We start from the raw sequence: 18,996 nt of genomic DNA, 5'->3' as shown, positions 1-18,996 counted from the left end.
GTGTTGATAACAAATATGACTGTTAACACTCATCCAGTGTGTATATTGATGACAAATTTGACTGTTAAACTTACATAGTATGTATATTGATAATGAATTCGACTGTTAATACTCACAATAATTGCATGATTCTGGAGGAAATATTCATTCCAAGTTACTGGGCCATGAGATAAATCTGTATGTTTGAAATACTTTTTGAAATCATAAAAATTTTAAAAATTGTAACAAAGATTAACTATATGAAATATTTTTTTTGCTATTTCTAAGTTGAAATAAATTAAATGAAACAATTTGAAAAAAATTAACGTAATAATTATGTACAAAAGAAAGCGATGTCTTTAAAGGAAATCTTTACTTTTTTCTTTTTCAATCTTATATTTTTTTTCTCCTTTAAGATAGGATTTTCCCTCTGACTTGTGATAAAATAATTACAATGCAAAAAGTGTTCAGTATTATATTGTTTCTTTTTATATTTTTAATTTCAGGATTCTACTCTTGCAATATTTACTTTAATGACTTTGAAGAAAACTATATATGTTATATTTGATTTTCAGTGAAAAAAAGAGTACATTAGTTTTCACCTTAAGATTATCACCATAAGTAGGCACAGGGCTTCCAAATAACATGGCTAAAATGAATAAAAAATATAGATTGGATGTTATAGGGTTGCAAATACTATCTGCGGCTGCTATAGGGTTTCAAAAATATTGATGCAAAATTAATAATAATATATCTAAGAACATGGTATCACAACCACTGTCCGTAGTTGCTAGAAAGGGTTGCAAAAAAATTACAAAATTAAAAAAATGCAAAATGAATAAATAAATATAAAGGAACAAAGGTTTGCAAAGGTTACTCACTTCTGCAAATTATACATAGTATACAAGGATTTTTCTATTTTTACTTATTTCCATACATGCTAAATATTTATAATCTATGCTACAGGAGATGCCTGGAGAATTGCATTTTTCAAAAACAGTGGTGGTTTGTGAGAAATTTAAGTAAAATTTTGCCCAGGGTCTCAATATTTGAAGGTTTTAAATCGAATAGAGTTTGTTAAAATATAGCATCAACCAATTTTAATGAAGCACTTTTTAAGAGGGTTTCCATGCAATTTCAGAAAAAAATTCTGACTTTTCCAGATATATCAGGAATATTTCAATTATAATCCAGACCATATTTTATCTATACCATGCTTTTTTTCATCAGACTTTGATATTACTTGCAATGTCACATATTAGATTTTGTGAGCAAAACAATATCATTGAATTAGGAGGGAAATCCAGAAGTTGCTAAACGAGAAATTTTACCAACAAATAATAAATATTAGAATTATTTAACTTGAATTTCAATACTGTTACTGACAATTCTTAGACTGGTTATTTTCCAGGTATGGTGTAGGAATTTTCCAGGTTTTTTGGGAAAAATTGCCACTCTCCTTGCTTTTAGAGTAAAAATATAATTCCCTGCTAATTCCAGGTTTTACCTGTTTTAACTTGATCTTACATGCAATACATATTTTTTCAAAACCCTAAAACTATCAACGTATTTTTATGGCATTAAACTATTACAATTTTAATATTTTAAAAAGAAACAGCAAGAATTTGAAGAGTTGGTTGCAAGTTCATAACTGCTATATTTTGGGTTGCTAGGTTACATTTTGTATAATCACTAGCCATCAACCTCTATGATTATAATAAAAATGACACATAATTGCCCTTTAAAGAATATTGAGAATTATTCTGATATAAAAAGTGTTAATTATATTTTGTAATTTTTTTTTCTTCATAGAGGCATCATAAAGCATTTAAATATTTAGAATTATTAAGTTTTTTTTTTTTACCATTTAGATGAAAAAATTACTTCAAATTGTCAATTTCTTAACAAATTATGATTTTTTCCACTATTTAAATTTTTTTTTCTATTACAAAGTTAATTATTTTTACTTATTTGAATACCCTCAAATTCAAATTATTGGCTTTTTAATTTCTGAGGAAAGAAAAAAACCCATCTAAATTTCAAATTACACAATACATTTTCTTTTAAAAAACAACTAAAAAAAATTTTGTGACCGCACCTTATATGCATATTGATTAATTTCATAGAAAGGTAAGAATCACTAAATGTTGCGTTTATATTTGACTAAGTTAATTCAAGTACACATAATCAAAATTTAATTTTTTATTGAGAATTGTTAAATTCTTCAAAATTTTAAATCATTAGTGTGGTTCAAATCACTATTTTATAGAAAAATAAATTGCAGCACATAAATATTGTCATTCCCTTTTTGAAATTGCAATGAATCTTTATATAGGTTTTTTAAGAAAGAGCAAATATCTACATTTTTCGATGTGAACATAGCATAGTTGTCTAGCTAAGTATATTATGTTCTTTTTGAAGAGTATTCTATGAACAAACTAAAAGATTCTTTACAATTTTGACAGTTAAGAGTTGTCAGACTTTTTGAATTTAATTAAACATCATATAAAATTAACAGGAACACTTCATATGCTAATGGATGTTTACCTCTTTAACAGTTAACTATGTTTAGCGCAGTTTTGTCACAATGAACATTATTTTTTCTTTGTTTCTTGGTGGTACAAGAATACTAACATGACAGGTTTTAGCACACTAAGCACCATATCCAAAAGATCACTTTGGTGTTGTACCATATCATATGTAAAAGCACATGAGAGTAGATACTTTTAAAACTGATAAGGATAATAAAGTGTGTAAACAATTATAGTTAATACAGCAATAGTATAAACAATTTTTTTTTAAATAATAAGATTCCATTCCTTAAAGGTTGTAATCAAAAATCCTATTTTTGAATTACTATAACACAAATTTTTTTCCAGTATGTAAATTTAATTAAATATTTCATAGAGTTAAGTATGTGGATTGATAAAATTAAGAGCATACTACTTAATATTTCTTGTGTAGCAATTTGCTTGATGTCATTTGTGTGGTATTAATTATCTGATTTTAATACAAGTTTCTTACAAAGAATCATTTCTATATCATTCTAAACACCTAAGTAAGTGTTTTTGACTGATCTGTTTATACATTTTTGATATTCTGCACACTGTGTGTGTCCTCTCATCAGATTTACAAATCATTATCAATCTGTATATACTTCCAATTTTGATACTCTGTTTTTCTGAAATGTCATCATGTCAAATAAACTTTGCTTTTCAGTAATTTTGTTGAATTTTTTTTACGCTTGCTACCAATCTCTGTTTCCAAGTACAATAATTACTCATCTATTTATGTCACATATATTTTGATCATATAATTAATCTCCATAAATTCTAATAGTTACAATAATATACAGCACAAAGTAAAAAAAGTTTTTCATTAATTTTTTTTATTAATCTTTCGATGTTATGAATGTAATAACAAAGTTTCCAATAAAATCAAGTGTATGCATGTTATAAATCTACTGTAATATTTTAACTATGTATGTTATGGTTTTGTTTATAACCTAGTAAAATAACCTTACATTCAGTCAAATTCAATATTAATTGAAGTTTAATGGTCTATAAGTTTGGTGGTTGGAAGTAGTACTGGAATATCACATAAAAATACATAGTTATATAATATTTAAGGAAACACAATTAAATACTGTTAGAACTTTTGTGTGTCAACAAAGATAAACACTGAGTCAGAAATATTGAATTATAAAATACTAAAAATTTGTGGCATGCAGAGAGAACCAAATAAGGGTATGGCCACAGGCATCAAACTAAAGGGAGCATCCAATTAATGACAAATGACACTAGCAGGGTGCGTACAGACTCCTTAGAAATAAAAAGTCTCCAAGGAGTACTTGGAACTACTTAGATTTCCAAATTAGTCCTTAGAAACTCCTTAGATTGCTGCGTTGCATAGGTGAACTTACTAAGTCCACTGATGAATTTGTTGTACAAGCAGGGAAACTAAATAATATGACTTAGCTCTCAAAATGTAATATTTTAAGAAAAATTTTTAAAGAAGAAAAAATTTAAATTGCAAGAGTTAGAAGAAAAAAAATAACAGCAAATAATTTTAATTTTACATGTTACAAGTAAACTTAATTAATAATTTACTGTGATTTTTTTTTTGTGTGTGTATAAAATGCCTTAGATTTTCTTATGTATTCAAATTTAAAAATATAAGATTGGTAGGTTATTATGTTAATCTTTAACAAGATTTACTAAAATATTTGATACTGGAAAATGTAGTTATGTGTAAAAGTGATTACTTTACTTATTTTTCTTGATGAAGTTTGACAAAGTCAAAATTTATTTCAAAAGGGCTAGAAAAACTTATGCAAAATATACATTTTTGCAAGTTTCTTACAATAACTGCTTTTTAATTTAAAAAAGAAAAAAAAACTGTCTAGTTATCTTTTACTCATAGTCCTTAAAATTTTGAACTCCTTGGATTACTTCTGATCTCTGTATGAACCCTGCACTAGTATTCTAAATTAATTACTAGTTTAATATGAAATGAATTTTAACTAATAAATATTTAGCAGAATATTTCATGAAGGATAACATGGTTTTCAAACATAGTTAATATTGAAGTAATACTTAATTAAATAATTAGTTGGCCTACTTTATATCACTACATTTTACAATCAGAGATTAATGTGATAATCGGGACTATTTTCATTATACATGTTAATCAATATCTATTGTAAGACAATGTTTCAGGCTCGATTCCAATTAAGCACTTCTAATTTGATTTCTCGCTTTTGATTTAATTAGTTTGAGAGCAGAAAAGGCACATAAGCGTTAGGACTTGAAAATTATATTGTCCGACAAGCCTTAGGCTTGTAAAAACTCCCATCGGTCATGCATTTTTTACCCTTACTTGCCCGGACAGGCAAATAATTTTTCAAACTGGAGGGTACTGGGAAATACCAATTGAATAGCCTTCAAATTCTGAAGAAAATGGAAAAAGTCGGGTTGAATAAATGACATTAAAAGGGATAAAGAAAAGGAATTCAATATAATTATCTAATAAGCATGATTATTATTGAATATAATTATATAAATAAAATTTTATTAATTTAAGTTACCTTGCTATTTTTTATTCCCCTAGTCCCTTCATTCCCCCCTACTTTTTTTATATAAAAGTGTATAATATTTTTTTAAATAACACATAGAAGGGCATATATGTATAATATTTAATAATTTTGATAAAATAACTTAGGTAATATTACTGTTTTACATTAACTCCGTCAATGCTTATTTATGGTTAATTAATACAACCTTGTAAATAATATGTAATACTAATTTCTTAATAAAGCTTCTTCTAATTCATACATTAAAATAAAAGTGAAGTAAATATGTTTTTTTTCAATAGATTGATAAAAATTACCCTTTTTTTTAAAACTGATTTATAAATTATTTGCAAAAAATCATTTTATAAATTTGTTTGAAATATCCAAATTCCTATTTATGAATGCTTAATTTATCGCTGAACAGAAAATTAGTTTAAAACATAAGTTATTATGATTTTAAGTTGACATACTAACCTTGTGCTGCTGATGTAAACTTTAAAAAAAAACCTAAAACTTAAAGCAGTAAAAAAGGTAAACTTGTTTTTCAGTTAGAAGGGTGGGTCCATTGGTTAGACCACACTGTTTCAGATCATTAAAATTTATATATTCATTGCATTCAAGAAAAATTTTAACCTATCTAATTTAAAACAATAAATTTATGTAAATAATTAAAAGGATAAATGAAGAATATTAAGTATTTACAATTGGGACTTTCCCCTATCAGCAATTACACATCTCTTTTTAGGAGTATCTAATGGAAAAGTTTACCCCATGCATCAACATACCCGGGGAAGATATAGCAAAAGATTTAAAATGCTAATTCTATGAAAATAATACCAAAATCAAAATCAAGTACTGTGTAAATAAATATGCATAAAAGCATCATTAATATAGTTTAATGGTATAAATATATAAGATTTATTGTAACAATGTAATGTACAGGTTAAAGATGAGAAGAAAAACCTTCTCATTTCACTCCTAAATGCAGAACTACATCTTTTCTAAAAGCTTCCCTCATGGCTTTTCTTGATTTATCTGCACATGCAGCTATGTGCTTCCCATTTGGTCCAATAATGAAACGCTATGAATATGGGAAAAAATAGATTATAAAATGTTATGTATATCAGAATTATTTTATTTTCAGTGAAAAAGTTAAAACTGAGTTAGTTAACGCTTTACCTTGTGTCGAGGTGTTGTACAATGTATTTTAATATCAATTTTTGGGCAACCAGATGGTAGTAATTCCCACTTTGAAATAGTCTGGAAAAGAAAGAAATTTATTAGGTCATTCTTAAAATTAAATTAATTTTAAAATTAGACTATCATTTGCTCAAATTTTGTAAAGTTTAACTTTTCAGTTATAAACTAGAGTAAGATTTAGTTTAGTTTGTGCACTCAGTTCATTACACCCAGTAGTTTGTGAGCATAAAAAGGGCAAACAACGTTCACTAAAAAAAATATTTGGACCAAACTTGAGTATTTAGATTTTTAATCGTTTGCAGTTAATTGGCAGATTTCTGCCAATAATCTTTATTGAGCCATGATGGCTGAGGGGACAGAGCGTTGGCCTTCAAATGAGGTGAGTCCGGTTCGAACCCCAGCTATTGCTTGCACTGACCACAGTACTGACGTAAAATATCCTCACTGGTAGATTGGTCATGGGTTAAAGTCTTTTTGCCGCCAGGGTAACTGTGGGAGGTTTTTCTCTCTATGTAAAGCAAATGGAGGATAGTTTCATCAAAAAAGTTCTCCATAAAGGTAAATTTCTCCCAATGCTTGATCTACGAGTTCCGTTGTCTTTGGAATTTAGTTCAAAATTACGAGGTTACAGAGTTGAATATTAGAAGTCGTAAACCCAAAATTGGGTTGGCTGTTCAACGACGGTAATAAATTAAGGTAAAATAATCCTTATTGAGCGTTATCAAAATATGTCTGCAAAGAAAAAAAAAAAGTATTTTCATGCAATTTGTAAACAAATATGAAGTTTTTTCCCTTTGAAATTTTTTTCAAGATTGCCAAAACATAATAGAATAATATTCTCTAAAGTGCATTTTTTTTTAATGTAAGAAAATAAGTTTAAAATCTATCTATATTGTCAGTTAAGATTTTTCGAAGTATTTGATGATCATTATCTAATTAAATTTTTGTTAAGTTGCCAATTGGAATGATTATTGTACTGTCACTTTAATGATCAGTTATTAAAAATTAATAAAAGAAAAATTATTTTAATTGTTTATAATATTCAGTAGCTAATATGAATTTTAGACGACGAAGCAATAAAAAATGAACACTGAACCAGCAAAACAACTAAAAATTTTATATTCAGCATCTTTTAAAATGCATAAATATGCACATGCATAACTTAATGTGATTATAAAAATGTATTTAAGTATAACTTTTAATAAGAAAAACATAACAAGATGTACAAATTAAATTATAAACTTCATTTATCCTCTTAAGCAGGAATCAGTACATGATTTCTTGTTCAGGTCCCATTTTAGGAATTTTGTGAAAATTAATTGACAAAAACTAAGGTTTTATTTCTGAAAAAATGACTATATAATGAAACTATTACGATATTATTATTAGCCAAATTATTGAATTAAATCACCTTTCATAAGTTATATTGTGTGAAAAAAACAAAAAATTAAGGCTCTATTATTAATAACAATAATAAAAATTATAAATTTAAAAAAGGAAATACCCATGAAATTTTTACAGTTTTTAAGATATTATTATTAGCCATATTATTGAAATCTATTCACCCTTTGTAAATTCTATTAAATGCTTTAACTAATTTTTTCATTGATTTCTCATCTCCTTCAGTGTGTTTTTCTTGTCTTCAAGTGTGTTTTTGTCAACGATTCACACAAAAATGCACAATTTTTAGAGCATATATATATATTTTTTAGATGCAAATATAAATATACAAACATAAAGGAATAATGTTAATCAGTAATTTTCGAAGAAAAAAAAAGATTTTGGGCAAGGATAATTTTTCAAGTTTAAAACTTTGTTAAATCTATTTAATAGTTTAGATTTTTGTGAAGGTTCCTTTTTTGAGATTTTGTGTTTACTAAAGGGCATTTTTTTGAATTAGGCTTTTTCAAGTTTGGATTTTTTTTATTAAGATTCCCTTAAGAAACCTAATTTCTTTCTAGATTGGCGCATTCGTTTAGTTATAAAAATACATAATTGCTTAATAATTTGTAAAAAGTAATTACAGGTGAATTTGCGATGATAGTGATTTCAGTAGGAATTGCTAAAAATGAATTATTTTGTATTTGGCCAATTCTTTTTAAAAAAATATTTACACTAATTTCTAATAAAGCATGGATAAATTTTAAAAAAATTGTGTAAATATCTACTAATTACCATTTGCACTTGATAAGGTATTTCTTGTGGCAAGTACTCTAATAATTTTTCTCTGACAATCATTAGAGCTATATCATGTGGATGTTGGTCTGTCACTAGGCTGTCAGGATACATCCAGTCATGGGGTATTGCTTGACTGAACAAATAGTTCTAAAAATATAGAGATATACAAGAATATTTAAATATTATTTAAACATACAAAATACAAGATACAAATTAAAATGTTAATGTTTTTAAAAGTTTCATATTTAATTATTTTATCTTTAAAAGTTTATTTTTATCCTTAAACGTTTTTATTTTTTATCATTAAATGTTTTATTTTTAATTAAATAAGGAACCTTTATTTATTTAAAAGAAATATTAAGAAGGAGAAACCTAAACATTAAGAAATATACCCTATTAAACTGAAACCTGATTTTAATTTATAAGTAAAACGTTTAAGTGTTTATCTGATGTGATTTTGAGATCACACAGCACAACTAAATTATTTCTAATTTAATGAGAACACAACTAATCAAATATATAACTTAAATGAAGAATTCCAGAAAAAAATTGCTGGTACATTTTTAAAGTAACTAAAACCTCGTCTTTCAGGTCAGTAGTATTAAATCTGTGTTTACATTGTGCTACAGCTGCACAATAGGCTATTGCTGATGGCGAGGGAAACAACTCTCAGGCTGATCCTAAGACATTCCATCACAACTTAGGGAGCCCAACAACCTATCAGCGAAGTCGAGTACTTTTCCGTGGGACAGTTTAACAAGGACCAATAAAGCCCACCCTCGGTCTCTTTGCTAGCTGATGAAAGTGATCACACACATGCTCACTGATATGCGTCTGATATAGATAAATTAAATACAGAGAAAATGAGCTAATTTTTGTATGAAAGATGTGAAGAAGGAAATTGCAAAATCAGATAGAATAGCAATAGTCACAAGACAAACTAATTATTGCTTAAGGTTTTTGGCAAATGATTGATTGCTTTATTATATGGTTGGATTGTGCATAGCAATAACGGCCTTCTTTCAAGACCTCAGTGGAAATAGATGCCTTAGAGTAGGGGACATGTATGTTTAAATAAATAAGTGTTGCATATAAACTAGTGCAAAACATGTAATTATTAAAACCTTACAGTGCATCTAATATTTTGGTCTAATTATTATAATATACTAATATAGTGCCTGATATAATAATTATTCTATATTTATATTATATATTGTCTAATTTATCCAATCGTCAAATTTGCATTATATATAGTCTAATTTAATCAATTGATACACAAACATAAAGAAGTGCAAACCGGTTTCAGTCACAAAAAAATCAACAAAGCAATATTATAGTGCATCTAATAATTTGGCCAGGGACAGTAATTTGTTAACAGAAGGATTGCAGTATTTCAAACATTTAATCCAACCTACCCTCAAGTCCTCAATTCCATCATTCTTCAAGGAAGAAACCATGAATACTCTAGAAAAATGTGGCCAGCCATCTTTCTGTCTTTTTTGAGAAATGAAACTATTTTGATTGTTGTTGAAATCAGTTTCTACAGATTTTTTACCAACATCTGATGGCACATCATCAATTGCAGTTCCTTTTTCCTCAGACGTTTTTTCAAACTCAGAAGTAGGTACTCCTCCAATACACCCACAAGTCAAAGTTTTAGTGAAACTCAGCAGTCTAGTTTTTGATTTCATAGCATCAATCTGAAAAGTTAAAATCGCATAATTAACCACTGCACGAATTTATATTTTTTGACATTGACTTAGGGCCTACCTGTACTGAATTTTGAGGCCGGGGTCTTGGAGCTTTGTCACTCATTTTGGTTATTTGTGCTTTAAAATACTTACTTTTATTCAAAATTAGCATATTCTGTCAGTTTAGTTGATTATGTTTCATATTTATTTTTATAATTTGTCCAAAAAGTACCATTTAAAATTAAATTGATAGACTAAGCATTTTTTTTAAATAAGTGCTTAAATTAAAATGAAGTTCATGAACATGGAATTATAATGGTGTACATAGTTTATTATTCTTTTCAAATTCTGCTTTTCTTTTCAAAAAAGAAAAAGTATAAAAAAACACACTTTACATTTCAATATAACATAAAGCAATGCATGCTGCTGGAAAAGAGTTTTAAAGTTAAGGAAAAAAATATTAAAAGCTTATTTTGTTTCAATCTGTGGCCACAAAAACAGATTGCCAATCTTTTAAAAACCATTTGTTTGAAAAGCAAGGTTCTCAAACTTTCCATTGGTGGAATATTTTTCAATTTTTTTCTTTAATTTTTAGTGTTACAGAATTTTTTTTCTCCAAATGATAAATTTTAACCTATTTCCTATACATTCATTTTGAGTAATGAAAGTTTCTTTTTATTTTATTTTTATTTCGTCATTGGAACTGTCCTTTGTTAGTTAAATATTAAGTAGTTTTAAAATTGTTTAAAATTCTATTTTTTTTATAAATACTTTTATACACTTTTGTTTCTTTTTTTTCAAGTATTTAAATTAGTAATGCCAATACATACTGTTCAGATTTCAGTGAAATTTCTTTTTTTCTTACTTTACAAAAGTCCTTTTAAATGTTCTCATCAGCATTATGAATGCGCACACATGAAATATAAGTCCATCAAAAATCTTTGGAAAGGATCCGCTGATTTTGAGCGAAATTCCAAATCGGATCTCGTCAAGACAACTGATTTGGAATTTCGGTTTTAATTCTTTGTTGAATAATTTTTCTAAATCCTAAATATTTACTTTTTATGTGTATCTCCTAAATAGGAGTTCATACTATTTTTTAATTGTGACCTGTTTTTTTATTTTTAAAAACACTATTTTGAATTTCTTTCACCATTAATATGTAAATGCTATGTTTGAATTTGTAAACATCATTTTTACTGTCCTATCTGTATTAAATCTTTGTTCTGAAATTTTAACGTTAGAAACATAACATACAAGTAGCATACTAAACACTAGAAATAAAAATAATACATAACAATACAAATTCTCAGCTAGGCTAATAAAAATTTTTTGGATACTTTTTTTCCTTTCTAAAAAGAAAATAACCATGTAGTTGCAGTGGAGTCATAAGCGACCAATATTTCTAAACTTAGTTCATAATCACAATCTTTATTTCTTGTAGAAAAGAAAAATTTAATCTTTTTTTTTCATTAGTAGAAAAAGGATTTTACTTCATGGTAATTTAATTACCTTCTAAGATTTCACGAGCCTTAGTTAGAAATGGAGAAACCTTTTTGGATTGGAGTATTTGGTTAAAAAAACTTAAATACATTTTATGCTTTGGAAAAGAGTAAAATCATAGCCAAATTGAAAGGAAAAAAGATAATTCAATCAATTAGTAATAGTCAACAAATAAACACTAATTCAAAGAAGACAGCTGATTTTGCAAAACTTTAGACATTATAAATCTAAATTGATAAAATTTTTGTTGTTTTTTTGAGAAAATCTATCATCAGATTTTAATTTACCCAGGTTATAAAAACCTCATATAAATTTAAACATTTAGAGATTCTTAGAAACATGCCATGTCTAGACATTAGTAAAAAAATAAATGAAAAATAATTTTTTAATTCAAAACTTAATTTTATTGGAAGTGCAAAAGTTAACATTAATAAGGAATGGTTTAATTTTTTTTTGTACATAAAATATTATTTATTGGAAATATATCTTTGAAAATAAAGGGAAATTTTTTTTGCAAGCTATGATTAATAAGAAAATAAAACTTCAACTTCCTTAATGACTAAAACATGAAACACTATTCAAAAAATATAGAAAGCACATAACAAACAAGGAAAAAAAAACAACACAGAAATAACATACACCTTTGCCAGGCTGTTAAGATATAGATGGTTTACACAAAAGTTTTCTAAAATGAAAAACAATTTCCATCCTTCTTTAAAAATTATTGTGTGTGTGTGTAAATACACTAAATATATTGAAAATTCAAATGTTTCATTTAGGAATATCAAATAGCATAAATGATTAAGATATAAAATAATTTTACTTTGCATAGTTAGAAATTGATGCATTAAAATTACATTAATAAAACATATAAAAAATTTATATCTTACCTTATTTAAAATTAAAATAGTTTGCTTCTCTTTAAAATCTTGCAATAATTCTAATATATTCTCATTAATTCTATTGTTGGTGTATTTATTTGCAATATCAACAACTACTGCAACTAAAAGTAAATGAATTTAAAAAAGATTAATAAGGATATGTTTAAAAATATTTGTACATTTTTATAAAATAATGAAGTCAATTTTATAAAACATACTTATATTAGCATCTCTAACAGACAGCCTTGGATCCATAACAAATGAAGATTCCAAAGAATGCCTAATAAAATGGTAAAATTTTTGTTTAATTTTACTATTTTTTATTATTCCATTTACATTATATAGTGGAACTAAATTCAAAGTTTTTTAGAATATACGAAAAATTAAAAACCAGTAAAGGAACTTACTTTTTAATCTGTTCAGGAGTAACAAAACCAGGTGTGTCTAAGAAAACCTTAAATAAAAATCTAAATTTTAAAAATTTAATAACTAATGAATTTAGAAGAAACTACAATCAAATCACAACAATTAAGTATGTCTTTGAGTTTCAGAATTGGCCATAATTTTAATTCTTGAACAATAATAGATAGATCACATTTGCATTTCAAGAAAAACATATTTGCAGTACTATTTATATTAAAAAACATATAAATTATGAAGAATAGAAAAAAAAAGAGAATTAAACTAAATCAGCTTATAAGTCAATATTCTTTTCAATGCATACATTAAAAAATGCAAGTAAAGATTAAAGAACACAAACGATCTATGTCCTTGATAGCTGATTCTGAGGGGAAAAAAATTTAAAGACAGACAGAAACTATTTTTCCCCTACACAATTTATCTTCACTGTGTAACAACTATCAGAGAGAACTAATTTTCCACGTTATTGATTTGTCAAAAACTTAGCAATCTTCAAGCTGCAACTTATGATTATCCAATCATGGTTTTTGTGAAAATTGGATACTAACTGTTCTTCGCCCTTGATCTTCAAGTTTTCGTTAAATAGTTTTTTGGTATAAAATTATATATATACACACACATTTGTAATCAGTAATTTGCAAGCAATTCAATACTATGAGCATGATGAATAACATTTTCATGCAATGAACAGCACTTGAAGTACACCTCAGATGGAAAAAAAAAAAAAATTAAAAACACCGATTTAGGTTATTCTTAATGTAATCATTACAGGAAACTCACTCATTTTGCTTTCTAGAAGCTTAGTATCCTTTTTAGGCTTATAATTTCTCACAATATTTATATTAGGCTAATTTATAAACTTAAAAACTATTCTAACAATGTACACACATAAAATTAAGATGGAAGCAAGGTAAAACAAACCAGAAATGGTACAAATCGGAACACATTTTTTTTGCATACAGTTAAAAACAAATGCTGTGATTGCAGTTAGAATATATTTTATAGTTGTTCCACTTAATAAATATGAACTGTTATTTAAGATAAGACAATTGCTATTTATTAGCTATTTTTTATACTATTTATAAGAGGAAATGACAATGATCAGGAATTACCCCATCTATAGGGGGCAACATTTGATATAGTTTCCTATAATCAATTATAATGTTTACAGTAGATGTGAAACAATTAGACAAAAACTATTCATAGATCAAAGAAAAAGAAAGTAACTCAAAATATTTATTATTAAGAGAAGGAGGGGGATCTTTTCTGAAATGTGCACATTTTGAAACCCATCTTTGAAATGGAAAATACAGAAAGCAGTTTAAAATATACTTGCTTTGCTAGATTAAACAAAAAACTATTATTAAGTAAATGTAGTTATACTTTAGTAAAGTGTACAAGCATTCTCGTCCATGTCTCACATTTAAAAAAAAAATTTTTTTTTTTGAATAAAACTTAGGTGATCATTATTTACCCCAGAAATAGAGTGATCGTGAATTACCCCGGATAACCCCATATGATATTTCAGAATTTGTATGTCATTTTTTTAACTATTCCAAAATGGATTGCTCCCTTCTTACAGTTTATGGAAATTTGCATTGAACGGTTTGACCAACGAGATCATTTTACAATAAATTTGATTAAATGTAAGTATTCATGGTACTGGAGAAAGCTACACTGTACAAAACTTAAATGATACCCAGAAATGAAATTAGGCAATGATATTAATTTGGGTTAAATAAAAATAAAATAAAGGTAGGGAAGATGGTTTGGGCTTGGATAATTTTAGAATGTATACTTACACAAATTCAGGTCATAAATATCACTTTTAAGGGGTTAATGTATTTGAAGAAACTATAAAATCTAAGGGATTTTGAAAAACATACAAATGAACTATTATTCTGCAGTGCAATAAAAGAAAAATCAAGGCAAATGAAAAAAAAAATCAAAATTGAGATCTTCATATATTTGGCACTTTTGTATCATAAACTATCTCATGCAATTCTTTTTTTCTAAATCAAATTTCGTTTTATCAGTATTTTGAAATTTTATTTCAGAGTTTATAGCATTAGCAATAGAAAGAATACAGTTGTCTAGCCACTTTTCTCAAAATCTATAGTAAAGCACTTACATTGTTTTATCAATTGCATGGCGGAATTGTAGTAATATATAAACATCCTGCTTTGTTAATTTTTTAAATTATTATTGATTGCCAATTATAAAAATAGTTTGTTATAAAAGATAAAAAGGGCAAGAGTAATAATGGAATTTTGGAGAATCAATTCAATAAAAAAGAATTTCCAAGCTCATTAATAAAAAATACCCCACTGGATAAGCATAACAATTAGATACGCTGCACGCACTATAATTTAATATTTAAAATCATAAAGCTCATAGCGTATTTCCTCAAAATTACAATACTTTAAAGTTAAGTCATAAAATATGTTAGTTACAAATATTTTTGTAAAAAGAAATTTTTACTAAACATACTATTTGTTTATTTTCTTCTACTAAAACAGCTGCTGCTTTTTTTCTGGTTGTATGAACTTTGCTAGATACTGCACAAACCTTCAAAAGATAATAATAAAAAACAGATATAAATTGAGGATTAGAGAATAAATACTAAAATGATAGATAAATAATAAAATCTAAAAATTTTTTTTCAAAAATGAGAAAAATAATATATAAAATGTATTATCAAAAATATTAACAGTATTTAAAAGAAAGTAAATTAACAAGAAATGAAAATTATTAGCAATATTTTTTTCTAATCTCCACATTCATAATTTTAATACAAAAACAGATACAATACAACAGGTTTTAAAATTTTTATATACATGACATTATTACAATTAGCATTTTTTTAAAAAATATTACAATATAATTATTATAATATACATAATTATTATAAAACACAGCAATTAAAATATATAATTTAAAATTCCGTAATTACTAGAGTATTTTACTTTGAAAATTGTATAAACATTGTACTAAATATTGTCTAATTTCTTTTCAAGCTTAACCAACTCAAAAAGTAAATGATTTAAACAACACTGAATTAAATTATAAATACCTTCCATTTAACAAGACTATTCGTTAATGTTGATTTTCCAGCATTAGGTTCACCTAAAATTGATACTTTCAAAAGATGAGGATTTTGAGGCTGAAAAGGCTTCAATTTCTTCAGTGCTTTATAATCATCTATAAATCAAAACTTTCAAGTTAAGGATTAAGTTCTTATATGCTACATACAATTATTTTTATTATATAAAATTAAATTAAATCACACAGATACTAAGATTATGATATTGATATGGATAGACTAGAATCCGATGTGATCCACTGAGTAGTTTGCTCAGTCGATGTCATTAACAGTCAATGGTATTTTACGGCTCTCTGACAGTTAACGTTTGTTAACTGTCACAGAACTTTTTTTTTTAAATAAGAGGAACTTAATGTAGCAGCTTATAATTGTTAAAACCACAAATATTAAATTTTGCTAAACAATTTTAGAATTTACAATGGAGATGTTTAAGTTGCTGTTAATTAGAGGGACTTTTACTTTCCATGAATTATTTATCAACGGTAATAAGATTAAAAAGGAAAATGCATTGTTGAGTGGGTTAGAAACTTAAAAGTATATATTTGCTCATTTAAAATTATTTTTTATAATTTTAAAAGTTAATATGCTTAAATTATGTTTTCTGAATAAGTTAAGAAATAATAAACATGTTAAAAAATATTTTGATTTACATTTAAGGGGAAACAATTCAGCATTATGCAGGTACTTAAAAGAATCAATATTTTACTTAAAGTTTTATGTGGTGCAAATATCATGATAGTTACCACCCACTGATTCTGCTAGACTCCAGATATTATAGCCCGGTGGCTGAGTGGTAGCGCTTAGCGCTGTCGTGCCACAGGTCCCTGTTTCGATCCTCGGGCCGGGAAAGGTTGACTCAGCCTTTCATCCCTTCAGTGGGTTGATAAATGAGTACCAAGCATGCTTGGGAACTAAACACTGGGGGTTCCGCATTCAGCTGACCACCGGACCGTAACATCTGCTCCTACACCCCAGAGCCCATGGTCAAGAAAACTGAGATGGGCACAGTAGGCCTTGGCCCTCTGTGGGCTGTCGCGTCGCTGAGAGGGGACAAAGAACTACCAAATTTCTGGGTCGTTTTTCTTTTTTTATCAAATTCCTAATTAATATAATATAAATCCCTATTTTAAAGATGTGCATGAAAAATAAATATTTTATCATTCGAAAAAATTTAGATTTATATAATTAATAACAGTATCGGTAATTTCTTTTAAGTTGGGCTTAAATTTGCTTATAAGACTAATAAATTTGTGTTACTTGCCTCTCCAATTTTACATTATTATTATCATTTTTTTTTCTGAATGGAAAATTGCATATTCTGAGGGACACATTACAAATTTTTATATGTGTTATCCTTATGATTTGGGCATACTTGACGTCTGAGTAAGCCAAATCGCTGCATCTGTCCTTTTAGTATCAAAAACAACACATTTTCTTTTAAAAACAGAAACTTGAAATTGTTGATTGTCGATTTTTATTTTACATTGTTTCATTGCACAGATCTGGATATGGAATTGTCCCCCCTTTGTTCATAAGTAGTAGAAAAATTTATAAAATTTCATCATGAGCTGGAGCATGAAAACTTTTTCAGTAAACGAGCTTTAGCCGTCCCCGAACTTTCGGGATGAACTTCTCATCTCTGATACAGATGTTAAATTTAATTTAAAAATAAAATAAATTATTCTAAACTCTTTAAAGGTCATAATACATATTTGGGTTGGATATCAGTTATACAAATCTAAGCACTAAAATGATAAATTGTCACAATAAAGAGCTAAAATAGTGGAATTATTAATTTTACCGATATTGACAGGAATGCTTTTTTGTAAATCATTAGATGATGGTAAGCATGCCAGATTTTCCGTAGATGAAACATTCTGATCACATGGAGCACAGCTACAAGTTGTGCTGATTCTTCGAACTGAAATTTACACGTTATGTTAATGATAATTTAGAACCATAGAAAAGTTCCATTGTTGAGAAAGATAATACTTACATAACGTATTTTCAGAGTTTCGGAAAAAAAGAAATAACTTTAAGTAAAGTTTCGACATTAAATTTAATTACCTAAAAATCCCTAGTTATTTTTATCTCAATTATTTAAAAAATTAAAGTGAAAGAGCTTTCGAAAATTGTACTTTATTTAGAACAAGATTAAAGACTCATTTATTGTTTGTTTACACTTTTATTTTTAATCATTTTGCGTTTTAAATTGCAAAATTTCCCTTGTTCTGGTTCAAAATTTTCCGTTTTCGTTTGTAAAATGTACATCTCTTTTTGAAATTTATTCGCAGCTAAAATTATAGGAAGAAAAAGTTCAACTGATTGAACTGGAAATTTGTGCTAAACTTGGGATTGCCATGTTGTTTTTTAAAATAAAATTGAAGTAAGTAAAAAATATTTACTCTATAATATTTTTCAAATGAAAGTAAAAAATACTCAAAATGAGGATTTTGAAGAGCGGAAAATAACTAGTTAATATTTTGAGTTAACGATAAGTAGAAGTAAACCATTTTTCAGATTGTAGCTATGGATTAATTTTTAATTGGCAACACCAAGGTTGACGACATCTAGTGCCGTAGATAGGAGGAACCCGCAAGAGGAAGTGAAGGTCCTATCTTCCCGATGGCAACGAAAAACCGGTTTTCAGGTTTGCCTTATTTTTGTGGTTTATCTTATTATTGGCGTTTAAAAAAAATTTACTACCATCTTTTTTTTGGTGAGTGTTTAGTTATTCGCGATCGCAACGAACTATAGGGGGCGTTGTTGTATGAGACTAATACCTGCGATTTCTATATGAACAGTCATTCAGTTACTCTAGAGACGTCGTTAATGTAGCACGTAGCATTGCAACGTTCCTTCTTTATTGTGGCTAATTAAATTTAAAAAGGAAAAATGCTTGATATTCTTTCTTATGCAAACGAAAACAAAATGGTATCTCTTTTTATTAGAGAAGGAATATCCAAAACA

General features: G+C 27.0%; 1 protein-coding gene across 1 annotated transcript; it reads right to left on the bottom strand.

Annotated features, from left to right (window-relative positions):
• Window positions 1-5,929: 5,929 nt before the first annotated feature.
• Window positions 5,930-18,375, bottom strand: LOC107441376 (GTPase Era, mitochondrial). Its single transcript, XM_087157420.1, has 11 exons — window positions 18,023-18,375; window positions 17,828-17,947; window positions 15,997-16,124; window positions 15,414-15,491; window positions 12,911-12,957; window positions 12,722-12,783; window positions 12,513-12,625; window positions 9,844-10,128; window positions 8,426-8,575; window positions 6,230-6,310; window positions 5,930-6,131 (listed from the first exon to the last, which is right to left on the bottom strand). The coding sequence occupies exons 1-11, from the start codon at window positions 18,078-18,080 to the stop codon at window positions 6,018-6,020; spliced, it is 1,236 nt and encodes a 411-aa protein (XP_087013546.1). The 5' UTR covers window positions 18,081-18,375; the 3' UTR covers window positions 5,930-6,017.
• Between the last annotated feature and the right edge of the window lie 621 nt (window positions 18,376-18,996).

This window comes from Parasteatoda tepidariorum, chromosome 2 (genome assembly GCF_982258835.1).
Source record: "Parasteatoda tepidariorum strain Cologne lab strain chromosome 2, Ptep-v5.0, whole genome shotgun sequence".
In the NCBI taxonomy this organism is placed as follows: Eukaryota; Metazoa; Arthropoda; class Arachnida; order Araneae; family Theridiidae; genus Parasteatoda; species Parasteatoda tepidariorum.
Note: the sequence above shows the minus strand (reverse complement) of the source record. Positions and strands in the feature narration are given on the sequence as shown.

Bases quoted from the DNA above. Each gene is read 5' to 3' on its own strand.
- LOC107441376 (XM_087157420.1), bottom strand. From the start codon at position 18,080: ATGTCGAAACTTTACTTAAAGTTATTTCTTTTTTTCCGAAACTCTGAA. The intron at 10,129-12,512 runs GTAAGATATAAA...TTAACTTTTCAG, and splicing joins CTATTTTAATTTTAAATAAG to ATTGATGCTATGAAATCAAA. The intron at 8,576-9,843 runs GTAGGTTGGATT...CTATATTTTTAG, and splicing joins ATGGAATTGAGGACTTGAGG to AACTATTTGTTCAGTCAAGC.